Source organism: Sycon ciliatum, chromosome 1 (assembly GCF_964019385.1).
Source record: "Sycon ciliatum chromosome 1, ocSycCili1.1, whole genome shotgun sequence".
Classification (NCBI taxonomy): Eukaryota; Metazoa; Porifera; class Calcarea; order Leucosolenida; family Sycettidae; genus Sycon; species Sycon ciliatum.
This window is the reverse complement of record NC_088643.1, coordinates 4,119,384-4,136,828: the sequence shown is the minus strand read 5'-3', so window position 1 is coordinate 4,136,828 and position 17,445 is coordinate 4,119,384. Positions and strand designations below refer to the sequence as shown.

At 50.2% G+C, this 17,445-nt stretch overlaps 1 protein-coding gene across 1 annotated transcript in view; it reads right to left on the bottom strand.

The window, feature by feature from the left end:
- The window catches only part of LOC135810429 (uncharacterized), a 49,282-nt gene that overhangs the window by 22,994 nt on the left and 8,843 nt on the right, over nucleotides 1–17,445 (bottom strand). Inside the window, exons 7-12 of the mRNA XM_065323925.1 lie at nucleotides 17,072–17,217; nucleotides 15,489–15,572; nucleotides 13,619–13,684; nucleotides 12,867–12,948; nucleotides 12,295–12,384; nucleotides 11,648–11,781 (exon numbers count right to left, since the gene is read on the bottom strand). Coding sequence (XP_065179997.1) covers nucleotides 11,648–11,781; nucleotides 12,295–12,384; nucleotides 12,867–12,948; nucleotides 13,619–13,684; nucleotides 15,489–15,572; nucleotides 17,072–17,217 — 602 coding nt within the window. The remainder of the gene's footprint in view (nucleotides 1–11,647; nucleotides 11,782–12,294; nucleotides 12,385–12,866; nucleotides 12,949–13,618; nucleotides 13,685–15,488; nucleotides 15,573–17,071; nucleotides 17,218–17,445) is intronic.

Genomic DNA, 17,445 nt, shown 5'->3' with positions numbered 1-17,445 from the left:
ACGTGAGAACAAAAGCATCATAATCAAGCCGTCCGACAAGAGCAAGGGGTTTGTTGTCATGGCTAAAACACACTACATGTCCAAAATTGAACAAATGCTCAGCTGTGAGGTCAACTACGAGAGGTCCGACATTACCGTGAACGAACTGGACAAGACATCTGCTGGGATAGCAGAGGACATTACTACCGGAAAAATCCCACCACCACTCACTCGTGCACTGAAGCCACACAACTCGCAAATGTCCACCTTCTATGGACTCCCCAAAGACCACAAGCCTGGCCTCCCACTCCGCCCCGTGGTATCGACATGCGGTAGCCCGACCAGCAGTATTTCACTTCTGCTTGAGCGCATTCTTACGCAGTTGCTTCCATTCGTACCTGCACATTTATCGAGTACTGAAGATTGTATGACGGCGTTGCGCAACCTCGAAAACCTCCCAGAGGAATGTATTGTGGCGTCTCTGGACGTTGTGTCATTGTACTCGAATATTCCTATTCAAGAAAGCATCGATGCGGCCATAGAGTTATTGGAAGAGCATGAGGAATCAGTTGATATGTTCGCACTGTCATTATCAGACATACGCGAAATGCTCATGTTTGTCCTCGAGTCAAATTTCTTTGAGTTTGACGGCGCCATCTATCGACAGCAGCAGGGTCTAGCTATGGGCAACCACCTCGCGCCCCCATTGGCTATTATCTTTATGTCAAAGTTCGAGTCACGTGCCCTGTCTGAGTATCCCCTGAAACCGCTCTTGTATCGTCGGTATATTGATGATTGCATACTCGTTTGGATCTTTGGTATTGCGGCATTTCTGGCATTTGTTGATTATCTCAATTCCCGCCACCCGCGCATACAATTCACCGCAGAATATACACACGCGACCAACTCTCACACCATCAGTTTCTTGGACCTGTCAATCTCGGTGTCAGGTGGCAAGTTGGACTGGGAGTTATTTGTCAAGTCGTCCCATAGTGGTGTACATTTGTCGTATTTGTCTGCTTTGCCAATGGAAACAAAAATCGCTGTCGCCAACAACCAGATCCGCAGGGCAGTCAACAACGCAACAACGGAGGCAGGACGACAACGGGGGATTAAAAAGATCACCGCACTCCTCCTTGATAACCACTACCCACGGAGCATTATACAATCAGCCATACAACACTCCGACACCGCACGGACAACCGCACGCATCCGAGAGCAGCCCCACCAGCAGACACCACACCGGAAGGGGAAACGACAGTACACGTCACTTGTCAAGGTACCGTACGTAAATGACCAGCTTGCAAGGAGGGTTCGTCAAGTGGTCAGGTCGTTTGATAGAGATGTGCGTGTGGTCTTTACGTCCGGTCGCTCACTAAAGGATATGTTGGTCTCGTCGTCATTCAGCAAGCCACAATGCCCCAGGACGGTACAGCAGCAGAGGGAGAAGAGGCGGCGGGGTCGGCCGGCTGAATGTCGTGCATGCGATGGTGGTCTGAAGCGTGATGCTTGTATGTCCCAAGATGTGGTGTACTCCATGACATGTACCATCTGTCAAGAAGAATACGTCGGGGAAACAGAAAGGACAACACGCAAGAGGACCGAGGAGCACTACAGACAAGCCAAGAATGCGACATTGGGAAAGCCATGGGGAGATCATTATCGACAAAAGCAGCACACCTTCCCATCGTCACCGCAGTTTTCACCATTCGCCCATCTGCAAGTTCTCGCCCGCAGGCAACGGTCATACGTTGACCGCAGAATCATGGAGGCACTATTCATGAGGAAGAGGAAGCCGGCAGTGAACAGTGACAATGGTTGGCGACTGTTGGGTGATGTGTAAATATGTCTGTCATTACCATAATTTGTGCAAGAATGTGTGCACTGTGTGTGTGTGTATGTATGTGTGTGAGTGTTGCTAGAAGTGTGTATTGTTCTGCTTTGTACTCACGCTAGTAATCCTGCACTATCACTGCACTATATTTTCACTTCATACATATCACACAGAATTATAATCTCGCTTCCTGTGGTATTGCTATACCATCACACTTTGGCCACTAGTACTTGTCACATATATATAAACCCCTGTTCTGTCTACAGTAAACTTATTCCTGATGATGGGCCTTGCCCGAAAATTTGAGCTAATGTATATCAATTGCAGTGTAGCCTAGAGACCGTTAGAGAGAGTGTGTACAAGGTGTGTGTACAGGATGTATGGATTGGCTCGGTTTGAGCTTCAGAAATACCGCCAGCAACCCGACGAGTCTGTAGATGATTTCTTTGCGAGGTGTAAGAAGAAGACGTCCAAGTGCAAGTTCAGGGACGCTCAGGAGACTAACGATCGCCTGATAGAACAGCTAATCGTGGGGACGAAGCACTCGAAAGTGTAAGAACGCCTGCTGGAGGGTGGTAGTGATTTGACTCTGGACGAAGCGCTTGACAAGACCCGTACTTATGAAGCAACACAGCGCCACATGGAGCAGCTGTCCACCGCCACCAGCAGCAGCCGTCTACCTGAAGCGGTTCACGCCATTTCCAAATCTGTGGGACACGCAGACTGCGGCAAATGTGGACGAACCCACCACCCAAGCAAGTGCCCAGCGCACGGCTCCACCTGCAACAAATGCGGGAAGGCGAATCACTGGGCAAACGCATGCCGTTCGCAGGGGAGAGACGAGGCACATGGAAGGGGCCAGCAACGCGGATGCTGGCGCCAGAGGAGCCCCAGCCCGCGGGAGCGCTACCCCCAGAGGAGCCCCAGCCCACGGAGACGCTTCGACGCACTGCATTTCGACGCCGTCATCATCAACAGCGTCGAGCGTCACCAACCGCCACTAGAGCGAGAGGTGTCGCGACCCTCAATGTCAGCCTGGACAACACCAACAGACCGGCCACCTTGAGAGCCAAGGTGGATACGGGCGCCCAGGGCAATATATTGCCGCTGAGAGTGTTCTGCCAAATGTTCCCCCAGCACGTCGGACCAAACGGATACCCAAAGCCGAAGTCCGTGAAGCCGTCAAGTACCACCCTCACAGCGTACGGCGGATCCAAGATAAAGCAATGCGGAACCCGTCCTATTCCGTGATCTTACGATGGCAAGAGTCTACTCGCTGACTTCTACATCACGGACTGCCCTGGCACTGCTATCATCGGTCTCCCGACAGCGACAGCCCTGCAGTTAGGGGCCGTCCGTAAATGTCGATAGTTTTTACAATCCGTGAAATTTTCGTACCTGGGTGGTGGGTGCAGCCGAAATTTAAAGTAAATAAAATATCGATGACACGCGGACCTGGCGCCCAGCACTGCGTGTGCATGGGTCTGCGTGCGTCGAACCACACGTACACGTAGATTGTTGTCTCCAAAAAATGTAGTGGAGATCGAAACTCTTGAAGCAAAAGAAAGAGGGAAGTTTGTCAGATATTATTCACAAGTATAATTATTGCACAATTATTCGAAGTATCACAATACCTGATTAATCCGGGTCAAGTCCAGCTCCTATTTGAACTCCACATCGAAGAATTGCTACATCGCCAATGGTTGGAACAGTTCCCATGTGGAGCGTGGCCTAACGAAAATGGCACGGCAGACTACTTTGTTTGGTACAGCTGCCTAACGAAAATGGCACGGCAGACTACTTTGTTTGGTACAGCTGCCAAAAAAAGATAAGTTTTTCAAAGAGCTTGACAGCCCTGGTGAAGACGACGATGGCTACTACGCCGTCATCGAGGCCTTGTGGACTGTTGAAACGTCCAATAATCGATCTGCGTTTTTCACCAAAGCACAGAAGCAGTGGATGGAGACTTTTTCCGCAGACCCGCAGGCAAGGTCGGAGATCATCCAAAAGGCCAATTCACTCAGAGCGAAGGACGGGCAGAAGCTAGGAAGTAGCATTTTCGCACAGACTTCCACCTCCGCCGACACCCTGAAGGACGCTGCATCGCAGGAACCTGGCGAGGACCGGCAAACTCAGGCCAATACCGCCGACACGGCCAGTAGTTTGCCCAACTGCGTCGTCTCGTTTTTTGTCCACCTCTCCGTACCGCTGGATGAATTCTTTACGGAGGATATTTTGGGCCAGAAGTCTCTCCTCAGAGAAATGGAGGCAGTCTCGAAGCGGTGGCTGAGTTTCCGCTCTGAGCTGGGCTCTTACGAATGTGGAGCCCAGTACAAGTGGAAGAACTCCCAACTGTCCAATATGATCGCCGCAGTGTCCACTGACTGCAGGAAGTTTGGGGATCTGTTGCGTAGGGTGGCTGCAATTAAGATTGCACCATCCCAGCTGCTCAGCCCCTCGATGTCAGCGACTATCGCAGAAAAGATGCAGTTGTTGAGCCACATCACTGCACAGCTGACAGTTCTTGGCAGCAACCTCGCACACGTCATCCAACGTTTGCAGACCAGGAACAACCAAATGAAGACCAGGCACCAGCGGGCTGGCACTGGCAGTGATATCCGGACAGACTGCTCCAACGCAGACCTGGCGTGGAGTGATGCCATAGCACGTGTCCATGATGCTGTGGAGGAGTCCAGGTCCCTTGGCTCGCCGTTGACGTCAGAGCAGTTACTGGCGTGTGCTTTGCAGCTGAAGGACACGAATGCATTGCCGTTGGTGGCATTGCTGCGCAGCATTGGAATGCAGGCGACGCTTGCGCAAGACCCTGGTATGCTGGCCAAGGTATCCCTGCAACTCTGTGACCACTTCCCCCTATTGAGAGTGTTCCAGAGTTCAACGGGGAAATATGTACTCGTCAACATCATGGACTTTACGTTCTCAGCTGGTGGAGACACATTTACTGACCTGTTCACTCTATTTACGGAGGCACCTGCTGCTGCTGGCAAAGGGGGTCAAGCAGACATCCCCGAGGCAGATGAAGGCGTTGAACAAAGTGTTGTCACTGTGACTGATGTGGATACAGATGTCTACCACCACCAGCCGCAACAAAAGCCTGGCCGCCAGCCTATCTTCGAAACTCACCCAGAGTTGGTCGGCGTTGTCACCGAGTACATTCAAAACCATAGCTTCTCTGCACAGAGCCGGCGACGGTCAACTGTTGGCAATGCTATGGGCGTATCGCTGACTGATATCCGTGAGCATGTCATGAAGCGTATGCCGGAGGTCAGGGAGAAAGGAATATCTCGGACGGCAATTCATCAGCTTCTAGTGGCCCCGCGCCAATCCACCATCAATGCAGCTCGGTACCATGGTCTTGTCAAGGCCCGCGTTCTTGGAAAGAACAACAACTTGCGTAAACAGCATCCTGACAGCCACTTTGCCTTCTCACAGGTGTCCTATGTGATGGAGATGTCTGCCATGTTCGAGAAGGAGTGCGCTGTTATATCATGTGATGATATGAACAAAGTGAGCGTGGGCACGCTAGCAGTTTCCCGTTACCATCAGATTGGCAGGTTCTTTCCTACTGCTGATCAGCCTCAGTACCACGATCACGACTTCCCATATAGGAACTCGAAGATTATACCCTCTGGGTATAATGGTCCTGGCCAGAAAGTCCAGCACACCAGGTAGTTTCCAGCGACGCTGTCGAAGCTTGAGTCCACCTCCACGCCAACAGCCAGACCAACGCCGTCGACATCGCAGTTTGTCACCAACGCGACACAGCAGCAACACCATGAAGCTTGACAAACACCAGCGTCTTCATCATGTCTGTCCCCGAACTGGACCATTGGTGGTCTTCAACCGAGCTGCTAGGTTCCACTCGTCAACCAGCTTATCGCATGCATTCGACCTGACAGCAGTATTCGAAGAAGTTCCGCTTGCTCAAAAGCCTGTGGTGTCATTGATTGTTGATGGCGGCCCTGACCAAAGCCCAGCACATATCTCGAACTTCCTTTCCTATGGCCGTCTGTGGAGAGATCAGGAGCTTGATTGTCTTATCGTCGCAACGCACGCACCAGGACAGTCTGCCTACAACTGCATTGAGCATGCATGGTCGCTGCTGTCTCAATCCCTGACTGGCGTCACTCTCCCCAACCGCTTGGAGAATGAGCTCCCACCAAGTGAGCAGCGGCTTGGAGAGGAAGAGCTGCATGCCAAAGAGGCGAAGGTGTTCGACGAGGCCATTGGCATCCTCAATGGTTACTGGAATGGCAAGGCCTTTGACGGGCATCCAATCAAGAGTATCAGTGTGCAGTCAGACCCGGAGCAGCAGTATACAGACCACCAGGTGTTTGAGGACTTCTCCAAGGCATCATTCCGAACCATTGCAGGGGATGTGAAGCTGCAAGAGATGCAACAGCTCCTCCAGTTTCTATGTCGCCACACTGCCAAGTCTCCGTACCTCTGCATGTTCCTGCGATGTGAGAGTGACTCCTGCCAACACTGCAGTAAGCGCAAGACTGCAGCCCCCGGAGTAGTTTCTCTTCTGCGCGAAGCTGGTGGCAGGTTATTCACTCCAACACCCAGTCCATACATGGAGGGTCACTACCTGACCTTTTTGGAGTGCTGCCTGGCTCTGAAAGTAGAGAAACCGCTGGAAAGCCTGGGCGCTGGTGTTGAGAAGGCCTTGTCTGTGTGTGAGTTCGGATGCAAGTACGTATTCCTATCAAAACGAGACGAAGACAGACATCATCACCTTGTTCACCCATCGGAGCTACGAACCAAGCAACGTCAGAAGAGGAAGACAGGCACTGGAGATGACGAGCAGCCGACTGGAGCGAAGAAGACATGCCACAAGTGCACGTTTGGTGGATGTGGCATGTCCTTCACTTCCTACCATCAGCTCACACTGCACAAGAAGCAGGAAGGCCATGCATTGAAGCGGGGTAGACCAGCTGCAGCCAAAAAATGAGCAATCAAACTCTGATCACTGGGCTTCTTGAAAGCCTTAATAGTACGCATTGCACCGGAGCATTGCTTTTCAGAGCTTTTGTTGATATTGTACAAAATACTTATTCACCTGAGTCACCTGCATCATCAATATGGGTGCGTTAATATTCTAAATGGAACAACAGTATGTTTGCTGGGTTATAGTCATACTCTGTATGGTTTCTTATGTATTCAGCTATGCATGTGCTTGCTGGATTGATTGCCCATAAAGGGTATGATGTATTAGGAATGAGCTGAAGAGCAAGTGATTCTTGGACAACATTCCTGGCATAAGTCTGCCAAAATACATTGCTGTACTCTAGTTATGAATGACACGGCGAGCGCATGCCTGCGTGTGTATGGACTCCATGGACTCCACCTACATTTAATTTTATGTAGGTACAGTACATGTGTCATCAATATTTTATTCCGTAAAAAGTAGGGGGGTGGGTGGTGGGTCCTGGTTACTTTGTAAAATTCACGGATTGAAAAAACTATCGATATTTACGGATGGCCCCTTAGTCACGCTGAACTGCGCTGTCCAGGAGAAGCCAGCGAGCATCCGAGACAAGGACGGCCTGATGAAGCAATACCCGAAGTGCTTCGATGGCATTGGGAATTCACCAGGCAAGTACCACATCACGGGGGACCCCAACGTCGTCCCAGTTGTACACCCTCCACGCCACCTCCACGCCATCGCACTGAGAGACGAGATCAAGACGGAGCTGGAGGACATGATCCAGAACGGCATCACCAAGATCCAGGAAGGCGAACCAACAGCATGGGTGAACAGCCTCGTGTTCCGCCTCAAAGACAATGGCAAGCTACGCCTGTGCCTAGACCCCAAGGACCTCAATCACGCCATCCTGCGAGAGCATCACGTGGTCTCCACCATTGAGGAGATCACCCTGAAGTTGAGAGGTGCCAAAGTGTTCTCGATCGTCGACGTCAAATGTGGGTACTGGAATGTGGAGCTCGAGGACGAATCCAGTTACCTCACCACCTTCAACACACCATTCGGGCGCTACAGATTCCTTCGCATGCCATTCGGCCTCAAGATGTCGCAAGATGTCTTCCAAGCAAGGATCGACCAGACGTTCGAAGGGTGCTCAGGCGTCACCGGCATCGCAGACGACATCGTCACATACGGGACGTCAGACGAGGACCATGATCTCAACATGCACCAGATGATGGTTCGCTGCGAACAATCTGGTCTCAAGTTGAACCCAGACAAATGCCGCATCAAAGAGGACAAGATCAAGTTCTTCGGTATCATCTGCAGCGCTGACGGAATACAGCCCGACCCGAAGAAGGTCTCAGCGCTGAAGCAGATGGAGCACCCCGAGAATGAGGATGAGCTCCAGACGTTCCTCGGGCTAGTCACGTACATGAGCCCGTTCATACCGAATGCCAGTACGCTGACCGCGCACCTGCGTGAGCTGACCAAGCCAGATACACCGTTCGCCTGGACAGACAGCCACCGGCGCACCTTCGACAAGGTCAAGGCCGCCATTTCGACAGAAGTAATGCTCAGTTACTTTGACCCAGGCAAGGCAACGACACTACAAGTCGACGCTTCCATGAAAGGTCTCGGCGCCACTCTGCTGCAGGACGACAAGCCTGTTGCATTCGCCAGCAAGAAGCTTACCGAGACGGAGTCTCGCTACGCCAATATTGAGCGGGAGCTCTTAGCTGTCGTATACGGGTGTGAAAGATTCCACACCTACCTATTCGGTCAGTCATTCACAGTAGAATCCGACCACAAGCCACTGGAGTCAATCAAGCTCAAGCACCTCCGTGCAGCCCCGTCGCGTCTACAGCGCATGCTGCTGAAGCTGCAGCCGTACGACATGACCATCAAGTACTGCCCCGGAAAGGACATTCCGTTTCGCAGACGCGCTATCCCGACTGTCGCCAGAGGAAACAGAGCCAATTGAGGACCTCGACGTCAGTGTACACGCCGTGTTCCCGCAATTCAGCGATGCGGCGATGACGAGGATCCGCGAGGAGTCGGCTAAAGACGCCGAGATGTCAGCACTGAAGGAGATGATCTTCAGTGGCTGGCCATCAGAGAGGAGCGCGGTGCCGGCAATTCTGCTCCCGTACTGGAATTTCCGCGACGAGGTGAGCACCGAGGACGGTCTCATCCTGAAGAGCAGTCGCGTCCTGATTCCCCCACCAATGAGGGGGGAAATCCTCAGCAAGCTGCACGCCAGCCACCAAGGCATAGAGAAGACCAAGCTGCGAGCCAGAACGTCCGTCTTCTGGAAGGACATCAACAAGGATATCGAAGCAACTGTCTCATCTTGCACGACGTGCCAGCGCCACCAGAGCAGTCAAGCCAAGGAACCACTGGTGCAGCCCGATATTCCGCAAGGGCATGGCACACCTTAGGCACGGACCTGTTCTACCTCGGCGGGTCAGAATACCTCATTGCCGCCGACTACTACTCCAAGTACTTTATCACCCGGAAGCTGCCTGCCGGACAAGCGACCAGCAGGGCCATCATCCAGCACCTCAAGGAGATTTTCGGTGAGCACGGCATCCCAGCCGTGCTGAAGTCGGACTACGGGCCGCAATACAGCAGCCATCTGTTCGCGGAGTTCGCTGCCGAATATGGATTCCGCCACAGTACGTCGTCGCCACATCACCCGCAGAGTAACGGGTTTATCGAATCACAAGTCAAGATCGCTAAGAGAGCTCTCGAAAAGGCAAGGGAGAGCGGGACCGACCCGCACTTAGCACTGCTGTGCATTCGCGCCACCCCAGTGTGCCAGGGCTTACCGCCGCCGGCCGAGATGCTGTTCGGTCGTCAGGTACAGGACAACCTGCCTCGCAAACACCAGCGCGACACTCGGGACGAGGCCATCCGACAGAAGCTCGAGGAACAGCAGGACCAGCAGAAAGTACACCATGACCAGCGAGCGCAGTCTCTCCGCCCCCTAGTTCCTGGTCAGCACGTCGGCATCCGCAGCCCGACCACGCACCTGTGGGAACCTGGTATCGTAACCCGGTCTGCCAACGGGCTACGGTCATACATGGTGCAGCCTGACCATGGGACAGAAGTGCGGCGCAACCGTACCCACCTCAGAGAGAGGCGGGTCCACTTCCCGCCGGATGCCAGTCCCGCAGGCCCTCAGCCGTCGACGCACAGCGACATTGGCGAGCCTCAGCCGCCGAGTTACGTGCCGTCGCCGTGGAGCGACGTTAGCCAGTCTCAGCCGTCGTCACCGTGTGACGTCAGCCAGCCTGCTGAACCTGCCGCCCAGCTGTATCGAACACGGTCTGGCCGCGCAGTCGCACCCAGGTCAATCCTGGATGTGTAGGGCCAGAGAGGCCTCATGGACCTGTTCGCTTATGTCACAGTAGCTGAGGTGCCATTATTATATTGTACATAGAGCTATTGTTGGATACTATGTCTCTGTATTGTTAGCATGCCGTCGTGTGCCATTCATGATTTTTACCTTGTACATAGAGCTATTGTTGGATGTTATGTTCTATATTGTGAACACGCCGTTAATATCACGTAATGCATTACGTAGCCATGCAAGAGCATGCGCGAGATACGCATCTTGCAGCTGCCTACTTTCATGCAGGATCCTTTAGATGTCGGGGTTCTTATGATTTGCCTACAATGGCCAAGTGAGAATATAATCCTATCGTAAACAACTAACTTGTTTACCCCGAAACACACAGCAACTGATAGGAACTCATATGGGGAAATTATAGAAAAGAAATAATAAGATAAAGAGAATAAATTTCAACGCACCTCAATAAACGGAGCCCCACATACAGTACCTCAGAAAAGTGGATCTTCCGACCAGTGTTTTTGTTGACGTCGCAACCAGGAGAGAGAGAGAGAGAGAGAGAGAGAGAGAGAGAGAGAGAGAGAGAGAGAGAGAGAGAGAGAGAGAGAAAGAGAGAGAGAGAGAGAGAGAGAGAGAGAGAGAGAGAGAGAGAGAGAGAGAGAGAGAGAGAGAGAAAGAGATAGAGAAAGAGAGAGAGAGAGATAGAGATATAGAGAGTAGGGAGAGAGAGAGAGAGAGAGAGAGAGAGAGAGAGCAGGGAGAGAGAGAGAGAGAGAGAGAGAGAGAGAGAGCAGGGAGAGAGAGCAGGGAGAGAGAGAGAGAGAGAGAGAGAGAGAGAGAGAGAGAGAGAGAGAGCAGGGAGAGAGAGAGAGAGAGAGAGAGAGAGAGAGAGAGAGAGAGAGAGAGAGCAGGGAGAGAGAGAGCAGGGAGAGAGAGAGAGAGAGAGAGAGAGAGAGAGAGAGAGAGAGAGAGAGAGAGAGAGAGAGAGCAGAGCGCAGAGGCATGGAAAGACAGTGGCCTAGAAAGGTTACTACAGAGAACACACACACACACTGCAGCATGTGCTCTCCATTCTGTATCTGTACTGTCTTTGTCTGGTCTAGTATACAACCAGCTACTATGGCCTGGGTTGTAAATCGCCAATGATTGCATGCTGTTTTCAATAGCTGCAGGCATCGTACCATACTACTTGTAATTTGGAGTAGTTTCTCCTGTTGTGACCGGAATTTTTCAGTAGGACTTCCTGCATTGTAGGTGAAGCTGAGCCCCTCTGAAAATTCACGAATTTCCAGATTAAGTGTCAACTTAAAGCTGATGACTACCTTGTGAAAGATGTGACTGGCAGTGACATGCTGCACTGATCACAAGTCCTGGTAGCCATGGTAACAGAAGCCCAGCGTGACGGCATGTTTGCTGTCATTATCGCCTGGGAGACAGACATCCGTACAAGAGTGGGTAGTTTTAAGAGACACCCCGGTGACAAGTCGTAAAAGAAAGTCGCTGCAGGAACAGGTGAACGCACTAAGTAGCCACTAACCATAGAGATGTGGCAGGCGAGTGGTCAAGTATGTTAGATTACCCGAACCTTGGATGCTTAGATAGGATGCAGATGTCTGGAGTGTAGTGTCGTTAAGCGACACCAGAGAGGACACAGTGTAGACACCAGTTGAACTGAACCAAAACAAACACACAGAAACAAACACAGTTGAGATGCACATGCACATACATGTACACCTTCTCACACACTCACCTACCTACCAGCCCCCCTACACACTAAACAACCCCCCCCCCCTCCCCCCCCCCCCCTACCCACCCTCCCCCTCCCCCCCCCCCCACACATAATAGAGCACGCACAAACACCAATGGAAAAATGCCGCCACTGTTCTTCAACGCTGCACTTCCCAATATCAATATGCTCAGTCATCCGATGGCAACGCTCTCCCACAACACCACCGTGGTTCGCGCCAAACCACTGTACGTCTCTGACACTACGGTTCGCTAAACATCCATGCACTGCTAGCAGACAGGTGTCCGGAACGTGTTCTGCAGCTTGAGTCGGTGACTCTCTATCGGCGTCACCTTCAATGTACAATGTCCACACACAAACGAGCGATACAATGTCCACACACAAACGAGCGATTGGCAGTTACAGGAGATATGTAGATATGGAGGAAAAAAACCTACTCTGCAGTTAGTGTTTTCATCCTAAGTGGTTGTCTGGTCAACGCCGATCTAACTTCCACAGTTATATTGCTGCCAGGTGTCCCTGTAGTTCTGCCAGATAAACACAAACACACACACACACACACACACCAGTACATGTTGCCGAGTGTTTTGAGATGTGTCCTGTGTTGGCATTCATTCATCCTCTTCTCTCTGAAATAGGCATCACGACAATATCACTTTCTAAGCGCTCCATGTGTACGAGTGGGTGGCGTACGAGGGATAACGAGAGACCCGTCGTGAAAAGCCAAAACCCACAATAACAATAACATTGAGAATACAGATCAAGCCGCCCAGGAAGACGGTAACGATGCCAACGATGCCAACGATGCCAACGATGCCAACAACAACAACAACAACAACAACAACAACAACAACAACAACAACAACAACAACAACAACAACAACAACAACAACAACAACAACACAACAACAACATCTCTTATTGGCCACTGGCTATCGTGAGAATAAAGATTTGAAACAACAACATCAAAATAAAACCTAGAAAACACCCATTTGGAGCATGCTCAGACCTGAAGACAATTACTGGTTCAATGCCACCTTGCACCTGATTGATCAGCGGCTTTATTATTGGTCCAAGATAATGGAAGGTAGCTACACATTCGAAGACAGCAAAAGAGAGAGAGAAAGAGAAAGAGAGAGATAGAGATAGAGAGAGAAGAGAGAGAAAGCGAGCGAGCGAGCGAGCGAGAGAGAGAGAGAGAGAGAGAGAGAGAGAGAGAGAGAGGAGAGAGAAGAGAGAGAGAGAGAGAGGAGAGAGAGAGAGAGAGGAAGAGGAAAGAGAGAGAGAGGAGAACACACACACATCCACATCCACATCCACACACACACACATACACACACACACACACACACACACACACACACACACACGTGCCCGGAGGCCAGGCAACTGTGAACCACGAGAGAATGCCTTCTGGACAATACCCTGCTTTCTCAGACAGTGCCCTCTACATGCATGTAGCTAGTAATTTGAGAAGTAAGTCATTTCTGGTTTCTGGTTACTAGCCCTTGCCTTTACAGTTTACATAGTATGATGCGTACACAGTATGATGTGTACTACAGCTGGAAGAAGTTCAGAGGACAGGTACTAGTAATTGCATGGGCCAGAGAGGCCAGTCGTGGACACACTCTACAAACAGTGGATGAAAATACTGCCAATGAAAACAGAACTGACAGAAAGGAACGGAGCTGTCTCCTCGTTATACTGAGGAGTGTGTCCTTCATAGCAGTCAGAGTGATACATGAAGCAAAGAGGAATTACCAGCTGTGGTTGGCAAGTTAGTCCAGCCCCTGCATGGCCTGACTGAAATATTGCAATGAACAAGATCTGTGCATGGGCACAGGGATCAGAAAAACACAATAATTCTTATGCCTTGGAGTAAAATACATATTATCCCGTAGCTATGCAAAAGACGTTACTTCAGTCATGTATGGCGCTAGCCAGGGTCCACACAGCTTTATTTCCGTGTTTGTGCCGTCGGCATGCCTGGCGCTATCCCGTATCTGTCCCGTACCGTACCATCAAAGACAGCTGGCCACAATATTCAAATACCGTAGTCACTTGATTAGAAGCCCCTCTCGAATAAAAGCCCCTCTCGAATAATAGCCCCCCTACAAGGACTGTTTGAAAAAATACAAGCCCCTCTCGAATAGAAGCCCGGACTACTATTCGCAAAGCATGGGGTGACCAGTTAGTGCCATGTATGAAGGTCAAGTGCGCAAAAAACACCCCGTGCATGTTCGTGTTGGTACATGTCCTGGTCAGCATAGTGTGTCCACTAACTCGGGGCTGAGTTGCTGTGAATATGAAAGTTTTAGAGATTCGATTGGAATACTGGTATGGAATGAAACAATACAGGCCCCTCTCGAATAGAAGCCCCTCTTGAATAGAAGCCTCCTCAAAATTGGTTTTGAAAAAATAGAAGCCTCCGGCTTCTAATCAAGTGAGTACGACATTATAGTCTGTCTCGCCAATTCACAAAACAGCTGTTGGAATGTGTGTGTCGTCCTTGTTCGTTCTGCCATTATGTAATGCAAGTAGTGTCTTCTAATTGATCTCTATAGAAAAGAGAAACGTGCAAAGGAACTACAAGTTACGCTATAATGTCCACTAGCCACACCAGCTACTGAACAATCAGCTCAAGCGATAACATTGCAGCGCAGAATGTGTGGCTGGTGTGGGCAGGAGGTAAATAGTTGACATTTTGTAGTCAGCCGTTTCCATGGTTATCTTTACTCCCGTAGCTATGCAAAAGACGTTACTTCGGTAACGTCTGGCGCTAGCCAGGGTCCACACAGCTTTAATTCCGTGTTTGTGTGTTTGTGCCGTCGGCATGCCTGGCGCTATCCCGTACATGTCCCGTACCATCAAAGACAGCTGGCCACAATCTTCAAATAGGGCTTTCAAATGCAAGATCATAACGTGAAGAAACTAGGAAGAATAGGTATGTATGCGAAGTGTATCGGGGGAATGCATGCAGGGCGATAGCGCGGGTTCGAATCCTAGGTTATGTCTTGAAAAAATTGGCTAGTGACTGATAGCTATTTTAACACATCCGTTTTCCACAAAAAAATATCGAATAGACGAGGGAACCGGATAATCGAACACGCACACTGTATAATGTTATAATTATACATGACATATGCTGTGAATAACCAACGATTTTCTTCCGGATGGCGAGGGATCCGGCTAAAAGAGGACCGGATAAGCGAGGTCTGACTGTACCCTTCTTTGGGACAACTTGAAACCACTCACAGGTCTGCAAATTTAGAGAAAAATGCAAAAAGGAGGGCCTGCAGACTTCTGAAAGAGTCTAGGGAGCCATCCTCACTTCTCATTCCTACCACAGCTACGTAGGCGTTGCTAGTCACTTCCCCTGAGAAACCGCTCATACACTAGTATCTGCAAAGTTGCATCCCTTTAACATAACACTGTGTAATGAATGTTGGACAGGGAACAAAGTTTTTTTTCCGGAGTAAAGTATGGAATTGATTGCAAACCCCACCGTCAGCGCTTCTAACGGTTATTTTAATCCTACAATTCTAGCGGTGCACACTCAACACTCAGAACACTATTGTTTCTCGGCACCAATGTCTTGATGGTAATGCTCACAAAGAAAATTTTAACTAACCTGTTGAACATCCATGAGCAGGGCATATGCATCGAGCCGGTGGATGCTGGGGTGAAGCGATGTTTGTTGACTCATTTTTGCATGCTGGAGAGACAACGAGAAGCATTTTAACTTAATTTTTAAGTGAAAAATAAAATACTCAAAAGAGAAATGGCGAGTGCACGTGCTCTTTCCCAGGACAACACGAAATAAGGTGGTGTACATCTATTACAGGATACCGTAAAAGCCCGTATAAACGCCCCACCAAGTATGACGCCCACTACCCGTTTACACGCCCAGGTGCGGCCCAATGTCAACACTCGTGTCCCGTTTTCTAGCCCACCTCCGTGTAAACGCCCATGGACGAAAGCACAGGTCCATTACACAGTGCAGTGTATGCACAGCTCCATATGTATGTACGGTACTGCAGTGTAGTGTACATTACACAGTGCAGTGTATGCACAGCTCCATATGTATGTACGGTACTGCAGTGTAGTGTACATTACACAGTGCAGTGTATGCACAGCTCCATATGTATGTACGGTACTGCAGTGTAGTGTACATTACACAGTGCAGTGTATGCACAGCTCCATATGTATGTACAGTACTGCAGTGTAGTGTACATTACACAGTGCAGTGTATGCACAGGTCCATATGTATGTACGGTACTGCAGTGTAGTGTACATTACACAGTGCAGTGTATGCACAGCTCCATATGTATGTACGGTGCTGTAGTATAACTTAGTGTGCAGTGCACTGCGCTATTACCTGATTTGCACATGCAGTAGTACGGTATGATGTGAAAATCAGTCTGATTTCACTTATCCGAAAAAAACGCCTGAGCCCACATTAGCACCGAGGCGCAAATTGACGCCCATGTTCTGGACCTTCACTAACGTTCTGCCCAGGGCCTTATTACTAGGGGTGAAACGGTTCGGGTAAGGAACCGGTTTTGGAACCGTCAGCTGAAAAGAATCGGGTACCCGTTCCGTCAAATTTCGAACCGAAACTCGAAAAATCTCGTTCTCGTACAAATACATGTACACGCCAAGTCTACTCAAGATTTTAAAATGTCTTACCTTACGATCACCGCCCTTCCAAAGGGTTCTCCTATCGATCCTGGTCACTACGAGCGTACCTTCTTCGCACATGGACTCTCCGATGTCTCGTTCTTGCTCGTAAAAATGTTTTCTAACTTGAAAATAATTGTCACCGACACATTTGGTCGGTCTGGAGAAAAGAGTGCATGGAACCGATACCCGAACCGTGGGAAACTATGCTGGCATTCGGGTACCCGAACATGAAAAACATGGAACCGTTTCACCCCTACTTATTACGGGCTGTTACGATAGTACGGAGCCACAGAGCAGCCATGGTTCCAATTCCAGTCAACCCTGTTACCTGTATCAATTAATCATGTGATGTCAGCCACGCTGGTTATAACTCCATTCAATCCCTGTATCAATGGGGTCACATGCTAGAGCAGCCATGTTGGTTCCACTGTCTGCATGAGTGCACATCATGTACACTATCTACACACTTGGCAGCAAACACAGGACCCCACTCTATCTACAGCTGTTCCAAGGCCAACACCATGTACATACCTGAATCATTCGTGATCTGTACAAGGCATTCGCCTGTGAAGCGTACTTCGGAAAAATGTAAACAATTTGATACGGGCCTGATGGAAACAGATCCTGCGTAGGACGACAGAGGGTAGGTGAACATATAGTGCCTGTTGAGCTGAGTTCTGGTCAGCAGGAGAAACAAAGAATGACAGCACACACAGGCAACTATAGCGACTGCTGTGGCAAAGAGTGCAGAGCCCGGAACGTGTGGAACTTCCCGTCTGAGAGGTCGGACATGACAGAACGCCACATCATGGAAGAGAGAAGAGGGAGGGAGAGAGAGGGAAAGAGGGAAAAGAGAGATAAAGGACAGGCCGACAGACAGACATGCAAAAGAAGCTGGAACCTCT